This window comes from Gymnoscopelus microlampas (assembly GCF_963454915.1).
Source record: "Gymnoscopelus microlampas genome assembly, chromosome: 7".
Classification (NCBI taxonomy): Eukaryota; Metazoa; Chordata; class Actinopteri; order Myctophiformes; family Myctophidae; genus Gymnoscopelus; species Gymnoscopelus microlampas.
This window is the reverse complement of record NC_139944.1, coordinates 52,401,827-52,414,730: the sequence shown is the minus strand read 5'-3', so window position 1 is coordinate 52,414,730 and position 12,904 is coordinate 52,401,827. Positions and strand designations below refer to the sequence as shown.

The 12,904-nt window shown below is 41.4% G+C and overlaps 1 protein-coding gene across 2 annotated transcripts in view; it reads right to left on the bottom strand.

Annotated features, from left to right (window-relative positions):
• LOC311049206 (RNA-binding motif, single-stranded-interacting protein 2-like) overlaps positions 1-12,904 on the bottom strand; it is a 73,202-nt gene that overhangs the window by 25,596 nt on the left and 34,702 nt on the right. For both annotated transcript variants that reach the window (XM_084062699.1, XM_084062700.1), the window contains exon 2: positions 1,146-1,315. In XM_084062699.1, coding sequence (XP_083918825.1) covers positions 1,146-1,315 — 170 coding nt within the window. The remainder of the gene's footprint in view (positions 1-1,145; positions 1,316-12,904) is intronic.

Sequence of the window (12,904 nt, the reverse complement as noted above, 5' to 3'; positions counted from 1 at the left end):
GGACCCCCAAATTGACACAAATTAGCCCAGGGACCCCCATTTGAAAAGATATGCTGGGACTCAACCATTTTTATTCCTTGGGGGTCCCAATCTACACAGTAGTATCATCATCAGTGTTCATTTAACTCTGAGAGTGTACAAATGGAACCAAATGGACCCTAACGGGTCCATTTGGTTCCATTTGTACACTCTCAGAGTTACAGACATATAAGGGTCAATTTGGTTCCTAATTATTAATTTGGCTGGGGACCCCCTGGAACCCCCTCAATGGTTGAAAACCACTGTGCTAGAACATAGCATAAAGGGTCCTACCAGAATGACCAGCCACTACGCGACTACGCGAATATATAGATAAAGTCATAGACAATTAGACATATAAAGGTGTAGACCAGTGATGTCAAACTGGTGTTTCGCGGGCCATTTCCGGCCCGCGACGTCGTCAAATCCGGCCCGCGATGTGATTTTAGAAAACGGCATTTAATACTACCTTTTAATGGAAAAAAACGAGAGAAAAAAAAGACAAAAAACCCCCCGGCTCCCAGCAGCTTCTAATGCACGGAAGCAGTGTCTGAATACTGGATAAACGTGTTCTGTTAGAACAATGACCAAGCCGTGCCACGGCCAAGGTCATTAGCATACAGAGGACCATCACCATTCAACTCTACCTGTACTGGAGAGCGCTTTTTCAACAGCGTCACAAATCCGGTAAAACACCGTTGTATCGAGAAGTATATATCAGTTGCGTCTCTCATCTGGACGAGTAGACAGAGTGGCTGCATTCCTCTCCATACAGACGCCCCAGAGTCGGAGGAGCGTCTACACTGTAGACGCTCCTCCGACTCTGGGGCTTCCGTATCGCGGCCGCCATATTAGAGGGGACACGCCTTCCTGACTCCTGGCCAATCACAGCGCGTCTTTTCCGAGACTTGTCAGAATGTAGTTGTATAAAAATACAACAGGATATTTTTATACAACTAGATTCTGACAAGTCCCGGTAAAAAAGACGCGATGTGATTGGCCAGGTAGTCAGGAAGGCGTGCCCACTCTCTAATATGGCGGCCGTGATTACAGGTGGCTCCAATGAACCGCATGCAGCAGCCAATGAGGTGTCTAGGTTTCTGTATCTATGGATATAAAGTACTCACGGCTGGCAGAGTTTGACCAGGTCCTGGTCCGTGGTTCCCGGGTGTAGGCCTCGGATGTACAGGTTGGTTTTACTCAGCTGCTCCCCTCCCCCGCCGCCGCCGCCGCTGTTGCTGCTACTGTTGTGGTTGGGACTGGGGGGCGCCATCTGCTGGCTGGAGGACACATAGGTCTGCTGGGTGTGGAGGAGAAAGAAAACCTACATGAGTTTGTGGCCTTTCCTTCCTTCCTTTGCTTACATAGAGAGAACATGACGGATGATGGAAGTCACTGATAAACTCTTAGAGTCAACACGTGAGGAACGGTCAGGGGCCTTTTTATTTTTAACCCATTAAGACCGGGGAATAATCGGTGTCATTTTTAGATATCTTTGGCTATTCAAAAATAGCAGATATACAAGCTCATAGCGCGGCACCGAGTGCCGCGCTATGAGCTTGTAGATCTGCTATTTTTTTTTATCATGAAAAGCTTTGCAAATATTTGAATATAATTGCTAATATAATGATACTTTTTGACTCAAATCTTTGCTTCTGGCGGTCCCTGGAACTAAATATTTTAAGATGGGGGTCCACGGCCAAATACATATAATTGTGGGGGTCCTTGATATAAAAAGGTTTAAGAACCACTGATATATATAGCAACATACGTCTTTTCAAAAAGAGATTAGGATTCAGAAGACATTTTGCTTGTAGATCTGCGTTCCCGGTCTTAAGGGGTTAAAGCGGCAGCTTTCTGAACCTTGTACAGCAGTGAGTTCTCAAAGTGGAGTCCGGGGACCGATAGGGGTCCTTGAGGTGGGGTGGGGATGTGAGTATACTTCTCCCAGCAGCACAGTGTGGGAGCTAGCAGCCAGGCAGTGTGTAAAGTGATATCATAAAGTATTTTTACTCAAGTACATGATGTGAGTATACTTCTCCCAGCAGCACAGTGTGGGAGCTAGCAGCCAGGCAGTGTGTAAAGTGATATCATACAGTATTTTTACTCAAGTACATGATGTGAGTACAGTATATACTTTCTCCCAGCAGCACAGTGTGAGAGCTAGCAGCCAGGCAGTGTGTAAAGTGATATCATAAAGTATTTTTACTCAAGTACATGATGTGAGTATATACTTTCTCCCAGCAGCACAGTGTGGGAGCTAGCAGCCAGGCAGTGTGTAAAGTGATATCATACAGTATTTTTACTCAAGTACATGATGTGAGTACAGTATATACTTTCTCCCAGCAGCACAGTGTGTGAGCTAGCAGCCAGGCAGTGTGTAAAGTGATATCATACAGGCCCTCATGTCAACACTCAGCAATACTGAGTTCTACGGGGGAATGCAGGGCCTCCTGCCAGCTCCATATAAGGGAAACGGGCCTCTTCTTCTTCTCATAATGCTCGTTTCACATCCAGGAACTCTCAAGCTCCTTTCTCTCTCTCTCTCTATACGACTCAACCAAATGGATTTGGCTGCAGCAGCTGTAGACCCCCGTTTGAAAAGTTTTTTGTGCCAGCAGGGACCCCAATATTTTGGAAAATAGCCGATGTTGTGTGCTCAAAGAATGCCTTGAATTATAGGAGCCGAAACTAAAATTTTGCTTTGAACTTCTTCTTGGAAGGTTTCTGAGGCATTTCTGTGTACAGATAGGATACATACTGATACATTGTTGCGTGCAGATAGGATACATACTGATACATTGCTGCGTACAGATAGGATACATACTGATACATTGTTGCGTACAGATAGGATACATACTGATACATTGTTGCGTACAGATAGGATACATACTGATACATTGTTGCGTACAGATAGGATACATACTGATACATTGTTGCGTACAGATAGGATACATACTGATACATTGTTGCGTACAGATAGGATACATACTGATACATTGTTGCGTACAGATAGGATACATACTGATACATTGTTGCGTACAGATAGGATACATACTGATACATTGTTGCGTACAGATAGGATACATACTGATACATTGTTGCGTGCAGATAGGATACATACTGATACATTGTTGCGTACAGATAGGATACATACTGATACATTGTTGCGTACAGATAGGATACATACTGATACATTGTTGCGTGCAGATAGGATACATACTGATACATTGTTGCGTACAGATAGGATACATACTGATACATTGTTGCGTACAGATAGGATACATACTGATACATTGTTGCGTGCAGATAGGATACATACTGATACATTGTTGCGTACAGATAGGATACATACTGATACATTGTTGCGTACAGATAGGATACATACTGATACATTGTTGCGTGCAGACAGTGAGGAGTGCAGAGGAAGCATTTGCACACTCACTTGTAAACCTGTTATGCAAAGTAGCCATTTGGGTTCTTGGCTGTGAGTCATGAATGGAGGCAGGTGGACGCGCTCTAGCCATAGAATAAAATACGCGCAATGTGAGCGTGTGCCCTGCTCGCACATGCGTGCACGTAACGTCATTAAAATAGTGTTCTGCCAAAGAAAAAGCATACAAATGTTATGAAAATAGCAGATCTACAAGCTCACAATGCGACGCATTTTTACGGTTCTCTGATTTTTTATTTTTAAATAGGCTCTGTCATGATTTATTGACCACATATATGAAGTATAAACAACTAAATTCTATCCGAACGATATCTTAAAAGTAAATTCCATGCCTCAAAAAATAAGTTAGAGACCGTTTTGAAGTTTTAAAAGAGAGGCGAAAACAGCACACAAAAAACAATGGCTGCCGTTCCATTTTGGTTCACTCGAACTCGCCACCTGATTGGCCAACTTTCGCTGTCAATCACAGAACGATGAGCTAGGAGGGGCTTTACCAGGCTAAGGACGCTGATAGGCTCGTCCACTTGGTGGACGATGACAAAGAGCCAAACAAGCCTTCATGTCAGACTCCTTCCTGAAATTTTCCGGAGGGATGTAAGATTCTATTACACCGGACATGTAGGGAGCAAGTCCATTTAAGGCTTTTTTTAAGCCTCCCAACATGGACCACCATGTTGGGAACCAGCTAGCGCTTCACAGTACACAGCAAAACCATAGACCCCAAGAATCCCAACCCTCATGTTCTTATTATAGGTTGATGGTGCAGAGTGTCATCAGAAACCTTGTATGTCCAAAGCTGATCCTTTTTTATTATTATTTTAAAACACATTTTAAAATAGTGAAAATACTAGCAGATCTGCAAGCTCACTCGCATCGCGACGCGTAGTGAGCAGTGAGTAGTGAGATCCAGTGTTGATTACCTTTTTTCAGTGAGGAAAACTAAATAAAAACTAAGCTATGATGACTAAAACTAAGACTAAATATATTGACAATTTCGTCAACAAATAAAAACTAGACTAAAATGTTAGTGAGGGATCTAGTGGAGAAGAGATCCAGTAGAACTAAAAGACAAGTTATTTTATGTTTGGTTGCGCCAGGGTGTTGCGCTTTGAAAATAGCAGATCTACAAGCTCACAACGCGTCGCAGCGCGACGCGTTGTGAGCTTGTAGATCGGCTATTTTCAGCATGCAACCAAGTGTAAAATCAGCCATTACGACGCCATCAAGGCACCGCCAACATACAGTTTAGTCGACTAAATCAACTGTAGATTTAGTCGACTATAATCTTATGATATTTAGTCGACTAAAACTAGACAAAAACTAAAACATTTCAGATGACTAAAATATGACTAAAACTAAATGGAATTTAATTTAAAAGACTATGTCTAAAACTAAATCAAAATTTGCTGTCAAAATCAACACTGGTGGTGGTATTTTCACTACTTTTGTGTGACACTCTTGTATTATGATGATGTACAGTACGGCATTCATTTACATGAAGAACCCTAGAAATATGGCGATATGAGGTTTCTGCCTGACGATGTGTTAACCCATTAAAAAATTAGCAGATATACAATATATTTGTAGATCTGCTATTTTTGAAAATTTGTGAAAATTTGTGAAAATCTTTAAAAATATATTTTTTTAAAGCGACCTGGGGGGTCCCTGGAATAAAATATTTTTAGATGGGGGTCCGCGGACAAATGCATGTAATTTTTGGGGTCCTTGACATGAAAAAGTTTGAGAACCACTGATATTATAGCAAAAGAAATATAGGATTTTGAAGACATTTGTTGAACACCCAGAAGCACTAAGATTTGAGTTAAAAATGTTTGCTTTAAAAAATATATATGTTCAAAGATTTTCACACATTTTCACGATTTTTCCAAAATAAATAGCAGATCTACAAGCTCATAGCGCGGCACTCGGTGCCGTGCTATGAGCTTGTAGATCTGCTATTTTTGAATAACCCAAATACATCTTAAAATGACACACAGATGCGTTCCCGGTCTGATTGGGTTAACAGGCCCAGATGTCAACAACAGCATGTTATTGTGTTTCTGCCTGTCTGTCTTCTGTCCTGCCTGTCTGTCTGTCTGCCTGCCTGTCTGTCTTCTGTCCTGCCTCCCCTATACATAAAAAACACAAATTACTGACATCTGTGGACGCTCAGGACTTATTTCTGTTGGTCACATGATCAGTGGTGGAAGAGGAACTCAATACCACAATGTATTTAAATACTCTGTTGCAAGTAAAAGGCCTGTATTCGAGTAAAGGTATAAAAGTATTGGCATCGAAATGTACTTCAAGTACCAAAGTAGAAGTACTCAAAAGTTTTCTAAATGTGTCAAACTAAAAAGAAAAAGATGGGAAAAAGCAGATCTACAAGCTTGTAGGCTACATCTGCAGTGAGCTTGTAGATCTGCTATTTTATAAATAGACTAATTATACAAAAAATAGGGCTTAATTGGGTAATATGTGTATGTTCCGTACTACAACTCCACAAAGCAACAACTTTTCAAATAATTGTAGTGGAGTAAAAAAGTAAAATCTTTGCGTCAGAGATTAAACAGGAGATTTACCGAGATACCGACCAATAACACATGTACTGTACACCAGGGGTCTTCAACAGGGGGTCCGGGACCCCTAGGAGGTCCTCAGATTCACTACAGGGGGTCCGCCAAATCTTTGTGTGATATGATTTTTTTTTTACCTTAACCACTTGAACCCTAACATCCCTTAGGGAGAGAGAGAGAGAGAGAGAGAGAGAGAGAGAGTTAGAGAGAGAGAGAGACAGACGTAGAGAGAGAGGTAGAGAGAGAGACAACTGTGTTGGTCAGACAGATGTTTGCCTCTGGGAGTAAAAACCAGAGTGACAAATGTTAGCATTCACACTGAACCCACAAGGTGAGTTCACCTCAGTACACTATGCAGGCCAAGGTCCTTACATCAAAGACACACACACACACACACACACACACACACACACACACACACACACACACACACACACACACACACACACACACACACACACACACACACACACACACACACACACACACACACAGACACACACACACACACACACACACACACACACACAGACACACACACACACACACACAATGTCAACTCGCTGATCATTAACAAGGATACAGCAACAACATCATATTGCTGGAGGCGCTGAGGCCACATTGAGACACATGAGAGAAAAGATGAGGGGGTTTGTTGTGTCAGACACCCCACACCCATCCATACAAGATACATACAAGATTGTTAAAAGTTTCAAAATATTCTATAGTTTTCACTTTTTACCTTTTTTTCAAGACTTTGTGAAAAAACAGTGTGAACAAGTGATGTCATTTACATGACACCATCATTAACAATAACCAACTCATACCAGACAATTTGTAAGGTTAACCCCTTGAGACCTGTGTGTCATTTTTAGATTTCTTTGGCTATTAAAAAATAGCAGATATACAAGCTCATAGCGCGCTACAAGCTTGTAGATCTGCTATTTTTTTGAAAAATCACGAAAATGTGTGCAAATCTTTAGTTTGAATATATATATACTTTTTAAAGCGATTTCTTTTAACTCAAATCTTTGCTTCAGGTGATTCTACAAATGTCTTCTAAACAGTTTTCTGAAAAAAAAATTGTTTCTATATCAGTGGTGTTCAAACTTTTTCATGTCAAGGACCCCCAAAATTACATGCATTTGGCCGCCGACCCCCATCTCAAAATATGTTGTTCCAGGGACCCCCAAAAAGCAAAGATTTGAGTTACAAATGTTCCCTTTAAAAAACCTACACATTCAAATATTTGCACCTATGTTGAAGATTTTTCAAAAATAGCAGCTCTACAAGCTCATAGCGCGGCACTTGTGCGTCTAGGTCTGCTATTTTTGGAAGGATTTTGACACATTTAAAAAAAACTTGTTTGTAGTTTGTAGGAATTAAATACTCTAAGTATATTTTTATGCCAATCCGTTGTCCTGTACTTTTGTACTGTTACTCAGTTAAAATGTTTAATACAGAGTATTTCTAACACTGTAATAAAAACAATCTTACTACTTCTCCCACCCGTGGCCTCTACACTGTGTGAACATGCTGTTGCGCAACACAGCACAGCCTCATGTCAGAGGGTTATTATAAGATTGTGGCATTTTTGATGAAAAAAACAAGGTATGAAAACATAACCAAAAGCATTTCACAACTAATGACCCTAAATATACAGCATTCTGAGGGGGTGGGGGGCCGGGGGCGGGGGTGGATTTGCTGCCATGTTGATTTGACAAGAATTCCTAACAAATAAATAAATATAAAAGTGGTATAATTACTGTACTTTCCAAAAATGACGCAATAGCAGGCAGATGAGAGCAATTTCTTATAATAGAGAAAACAAACAGAACATGGATTGAAGTCTTCCAGGGTGGCTGCGTACGTGCAGTGGTGGAAAGTAACTAAGTACATTTACTTAAATACTGTACTTAAGTAAAATGTTGAGGTATTTGTACATTACTTGTGTAGCTTCAATTTCCAATACTTTTACTTCTACTCCACTACATCTCAGAGACAAATATTGTACTTTTACCCACTACAATTATTTGAAAACTTTATTTTCTAGTTACTTTGTAGATTTTGATTATCATTACAAAACAGACATTAATCACTTCAGTCCTATATACATTTCAGCCATTTGAAAATAGCCGATCTACAAGCTCACAATGCGTCGCGATGCGACGCATTGTGAGCTTGTAGATCTGCTATTTTCAAAAGATATTTATACATTTGAAAACTTGAAATGGGACATTCTGCATAATGAGTAGCCTACTTTTACTTTTGGTACTTTAAGTAGCTACATTTTCATGCCAATACTTTTGTACTTTTACTCAACTTGTAACAGAGTACTTCTACATTGCAGTATTGATACTTTTACTTAAGTAATGCATGCGAGTACTTTTTCCACCACACTGGCCCGCGTGTAAATCTCCTGAACATAGCCGATCAACAACAAGCCCCCCCCGGAGGCTAGGGCGACGCTGCTAGGGCTTGTAGATCGGCTGATGTTTGGGGCGCGGGACACCGTCGTGCGCTGAAGCATAAAGAGGGGCTTATAACACACGCAGCTATAAGTGATGAGAGAGTGAGTTAGTGCTGGAATGAAGGGAGGGGGAGACAGTGTGTGTGTGTGTGTGTGTGTGTGTGTGTGTGTGTGTGTGTGTGTGTGTGTGTGTGTGTGTGTGTGTGTGTGTGTGTGTGTGTGTGTGTGTGTGTGTGTGTGTGTGTGTGTGTGTGTGTGTGTGTGTGTGTGTGTGTGTGCGTGCGTGCGTGCGTGCGTGTGTGTGTGTGCGTGTGTGTGCATGTGCGTGTTTATGTAAGGGTTACTGGCATTTGACCGCATTCATCTAAAAGCCAACACAACCTCCACATTTCAACATCACACCGTAGAGTCTATAATGTTGTTGTTGTCGAGCAGAAAAACCTCTCATCTCAACATTTTAACCGTTTGTGTTTTTCTCATAAATGAACGTCCTACTCGATCATACTACAGCATCACACAAAAAGCATCAAAAGTAGCAGATCTACAAGCTCGAAACGCGGTGCGCGGTAGCGACGCATTTCGAGCTTGTAGATCTGCTACTTTTGCAGCACATAAGTTCCTAAATGGGGAGACCCTCCCTCCTTCCAGGTAATTGGCCAGTCACTCAGGTCATCATAACCGTGTGTGCGCTTTATAGTGTCCTTCATGTGTCTATCTATGATGTCACAAACTATACCTCCATGCGCAAAGCCTGCGAATCGAGCCCATTGGTCGAGCCCTTTTCGCTCGTTCGTTTTACATGAACAAGCAGGTTCGTAATTGGTTGCGCGCTGTAAATAGCAGATATCGTCGCCTTGCTAAACTAATGGCATAAGTTTTTCAGGAAAAATTAAAAACTGATCCAAAACAAAACTATGTGATATTTCTTAATCATTTCAACCAAAATGTTTATAACAAATTATGACTATTTAAATAGAAATAACACTGTCTGTCAGTTATGTAACATAAGAGATTTAAATAGGTTTAAATAGGATTAAATCTGACTTAGGCCCAAAAACAAAAAAGGAAAACAAATTACAAAATGGCCTAAATCAGTAAATAATTTGGCTTAAGTCACAAAACCATGTGACTTAAGCAAAAAAAAAGCCTATTTTTTGGCCTAAGTCACAAAAAGGGGCGTGAACAGCATGATCCTTTTCAATTAGGAGATGGGCGATTTTACCTGAGGTGGCCAGTGTCATGAGGAGCTGACTTAGGCAAAAGTATAATTTTCCTCAAAAAATGACTTAGGCCACAACTCGTCACATAACTAAAGCTTTTAGCAGTATATCAGGCTGGAGTCTGGACTGTGTGGACTAATTCACTAATGCCCCAGTGGTCCACGGTGGTGGTGGTGGTATAGGAGGATGACAATGGGTTAATTTGTAGCGCGACAGGACGGGTCAGAGATCAGACTGGTGCTGTTTAAGGAACAGAGAGAGAGAGAGAGAGAACACCCTAATTATTATTATTATTACACCCCAACCATCCACAGTCTCCTAAACGTTCCTTATTGTGTCCCACTGCCACAACCCCCCCCCCCCCCCCATCCAGCCTTAATCCCCTCTTCCTCTGCTGGGGCCAGTCACACTAAGTTCAAAATTAGCCTAGTTATAGCTTAAATGTTTTTTTAAAAAGCCATTTAACCCATTTAGCAGGGAGAGTATCTCTGTCATTTTTAGATTTCTTTGGCTATTCAAAAATAGCAGATATACAAGCTCATGGCGCGGCACCCCGCGCCATGAGCTTGTATATCTGCTATTTTTTGTTTTTTTATGTAAAAAATGGTGCAAATCTTTAAATATATAAATATATTTTTTTAAATATATATTCAAATATTTGCACTCATTTTCACAATTTTTCAAAAAATAGCAAAAATAGCAGATCTACAAGCTCATAGCGCGGCACTCGCCGCGCTATGAGCTTGTATGAGCTTGTAGCTTGAATAGCCAAAGAAATCTAGAATGACACAGATACTTTCCTGGATTGAATGTGTTTAAGCTATAACTAGGCTACAGTAAGTTTGAATTTAGCCTGAGGTGGTGCAACTGGCAACTGGTGAATAAAAAGTCTGCTACAAGTTTGACACAAAGAGGACTCTCCTCCTCCTCCCTCTCTCCCTCTCTCTTTCTCTCTCTCTCTCTCTCTCTCCATTCACACACGTCCCTGCATGAACTTAAAAAACATAGAAAGACACACGCTTTCTTGGAAAAGGACATGCATCAACATACAGCAGGGAGGGCTCCCCATAGTTGTATAGCAGTTGGTAATCTCATCATATTTGCTTTACTTAGAATACTTAGAATCCAGAATACAAAATAGAATCCATAATGTGGTTGTGTGTGTGTGTGTGTGTGTGTGTGTGTGTGTGTGTGTGTGTGTGTGTGTGTGTGTGTGTGTGTGTGTGTGTGTGTGTGTGTGTGTGTGTGTGTGTGTGTGTGTGTGTGTGTGTGTGTGTGTTCACGTTACAGTCACAGCAGACCAATAGTACAGTTGGCTCCAAACTTGGTGCAAAATGTAAGTCATGGTTCAGAACATTGAACAGGCCATGCTTTCATGCCTTCAAGTGTCATAACATTTTAAAACCACGATGAAAAGTCAGATTTTTACCCATATTCACGGACAAACGAAACCCACACAGCATAAGGAGCTATACTGCGCAGCCACCACCTGTGTGCACACGTATGCGTGCGTATCTTTGTGTCACTTTCTGAGACACGCGTGTGCCGTGCACGCCCCCGCATGCATGCCTGACTCACAGACACAGAAGTACAAACAACATGGATTTTGGAAATCGCTTTTTCAAACACATTCAATGATACATTGAAGTAAGGCATAAAAATGAGGCATCTAACGTTTGGAGGCGCGCGTTACAGAAACAGGTCATTACTTAAACGTGTTGCTTGTGTGTGTGTGTGTGTGTGTGTGTGTGTGTGTGTGTGTGTGTGTGTGTGTGTGTGTGTGTGTGTGTCGGGGGGGGGGGGGCTTTTTTTTCATGCAGAATCACAATCCATGATCTTGTCACGATTATTTCAAAGACAAAGATTAAATTTAGCAAGTTACAGAAAAATACAACAGAACGAATGTCCCTGTTTAACCCATTTAGACCGGGAACCCCTATATGTAACTATACCTTTCAATCTGGGAACCCCTTTTGGGGTTGTTGTTGCTGTATATAGCAACATACATTTGTATTTTGAATAAATATTTGAAGTTTTTCAGAAAACTTAGGTTAGGATTTAGAAGGCGTTTTTAGAATCTGCCTCAGGTCTAAATGTGTAAAAAGAAAACTATACTGTAGCCCTACAAGGTAACAAATGAATTTAACATCATTAATCATTATTACAATGTATTATTGTGTTATTTGTTTATGCTCTGTTGATGAATTGAATACATAGGACCACAATAGAAACAATCCCCAGGACATTTTTGAATCATATCAAATGGAGGTTCATTCATGGCACTAATGCATATCAAACTGTGGATTGAGAATCATTCATCATCCTAATGCTGTTTGTTTTGGTCAATTAACAACTGGCTGCTATAGTCGCAGCTGATGCACTCACTGGGAGAGAACCCCTCAGTCACTGAGGGAACCCCTCAGTACCTTAAAGTAGGAAACACGTTTGTATAGGAAATTTCTAGTTTTTAGCTTAGTTTTAATCTTCTTAAACTAATACAAATAAATCAAGGAAAGCCTTCAAGGAAAAACTAGTATCTAAAGTTTTTAAATAATTGTAGTGGGGTAAAAGTACAATATTTGCCTCTGAGATGTAGTGGAGTAGAAGTAAAAGTACACAAAATTGGAAATACTCCAGTAAAGTAGAAATACCTACGAATTTTACTTAAGTACAGTACTTCAGTAAATGTACTTAGTTACTTTACACCACTGCGTGTAGCCTACAGATGCGAGGAGTGAGAATGCATTTGCACACTCACTTGTAAACCTGTTATGCAAAGCAGCCATTTGGGTACTTGGCTCATGAATCGAGGCTCTAGCCATAGAGTTATAAGGTTCTAATGTGCACCCGCGTGCACATCCATACCGTGCCATACCGTGCCGTACCTGTGCGTGCGTGTGAAAAAATATTGGCCCCACACCGTGGTGTCGCGTGAAGCGACTAAAACAACCCTGCCCTCCCCTCAGTCACTGAGAGGGAACCCCTCAGTCACTGAGAGGGACCCCCTCGGTCACTGAGAGGGACCCCCTCGGTCACTGAGAGGGAACCCCTCGGTCACTGAGAGGGACCCCCTCGGTCACTGAGAGGGAACCCCTCGGTCACTGAGAGGGAACCCCTCGGTCACTGAGAGGGACCCCCTCGGTCACTGAGAGGGACCCCCTCGGTC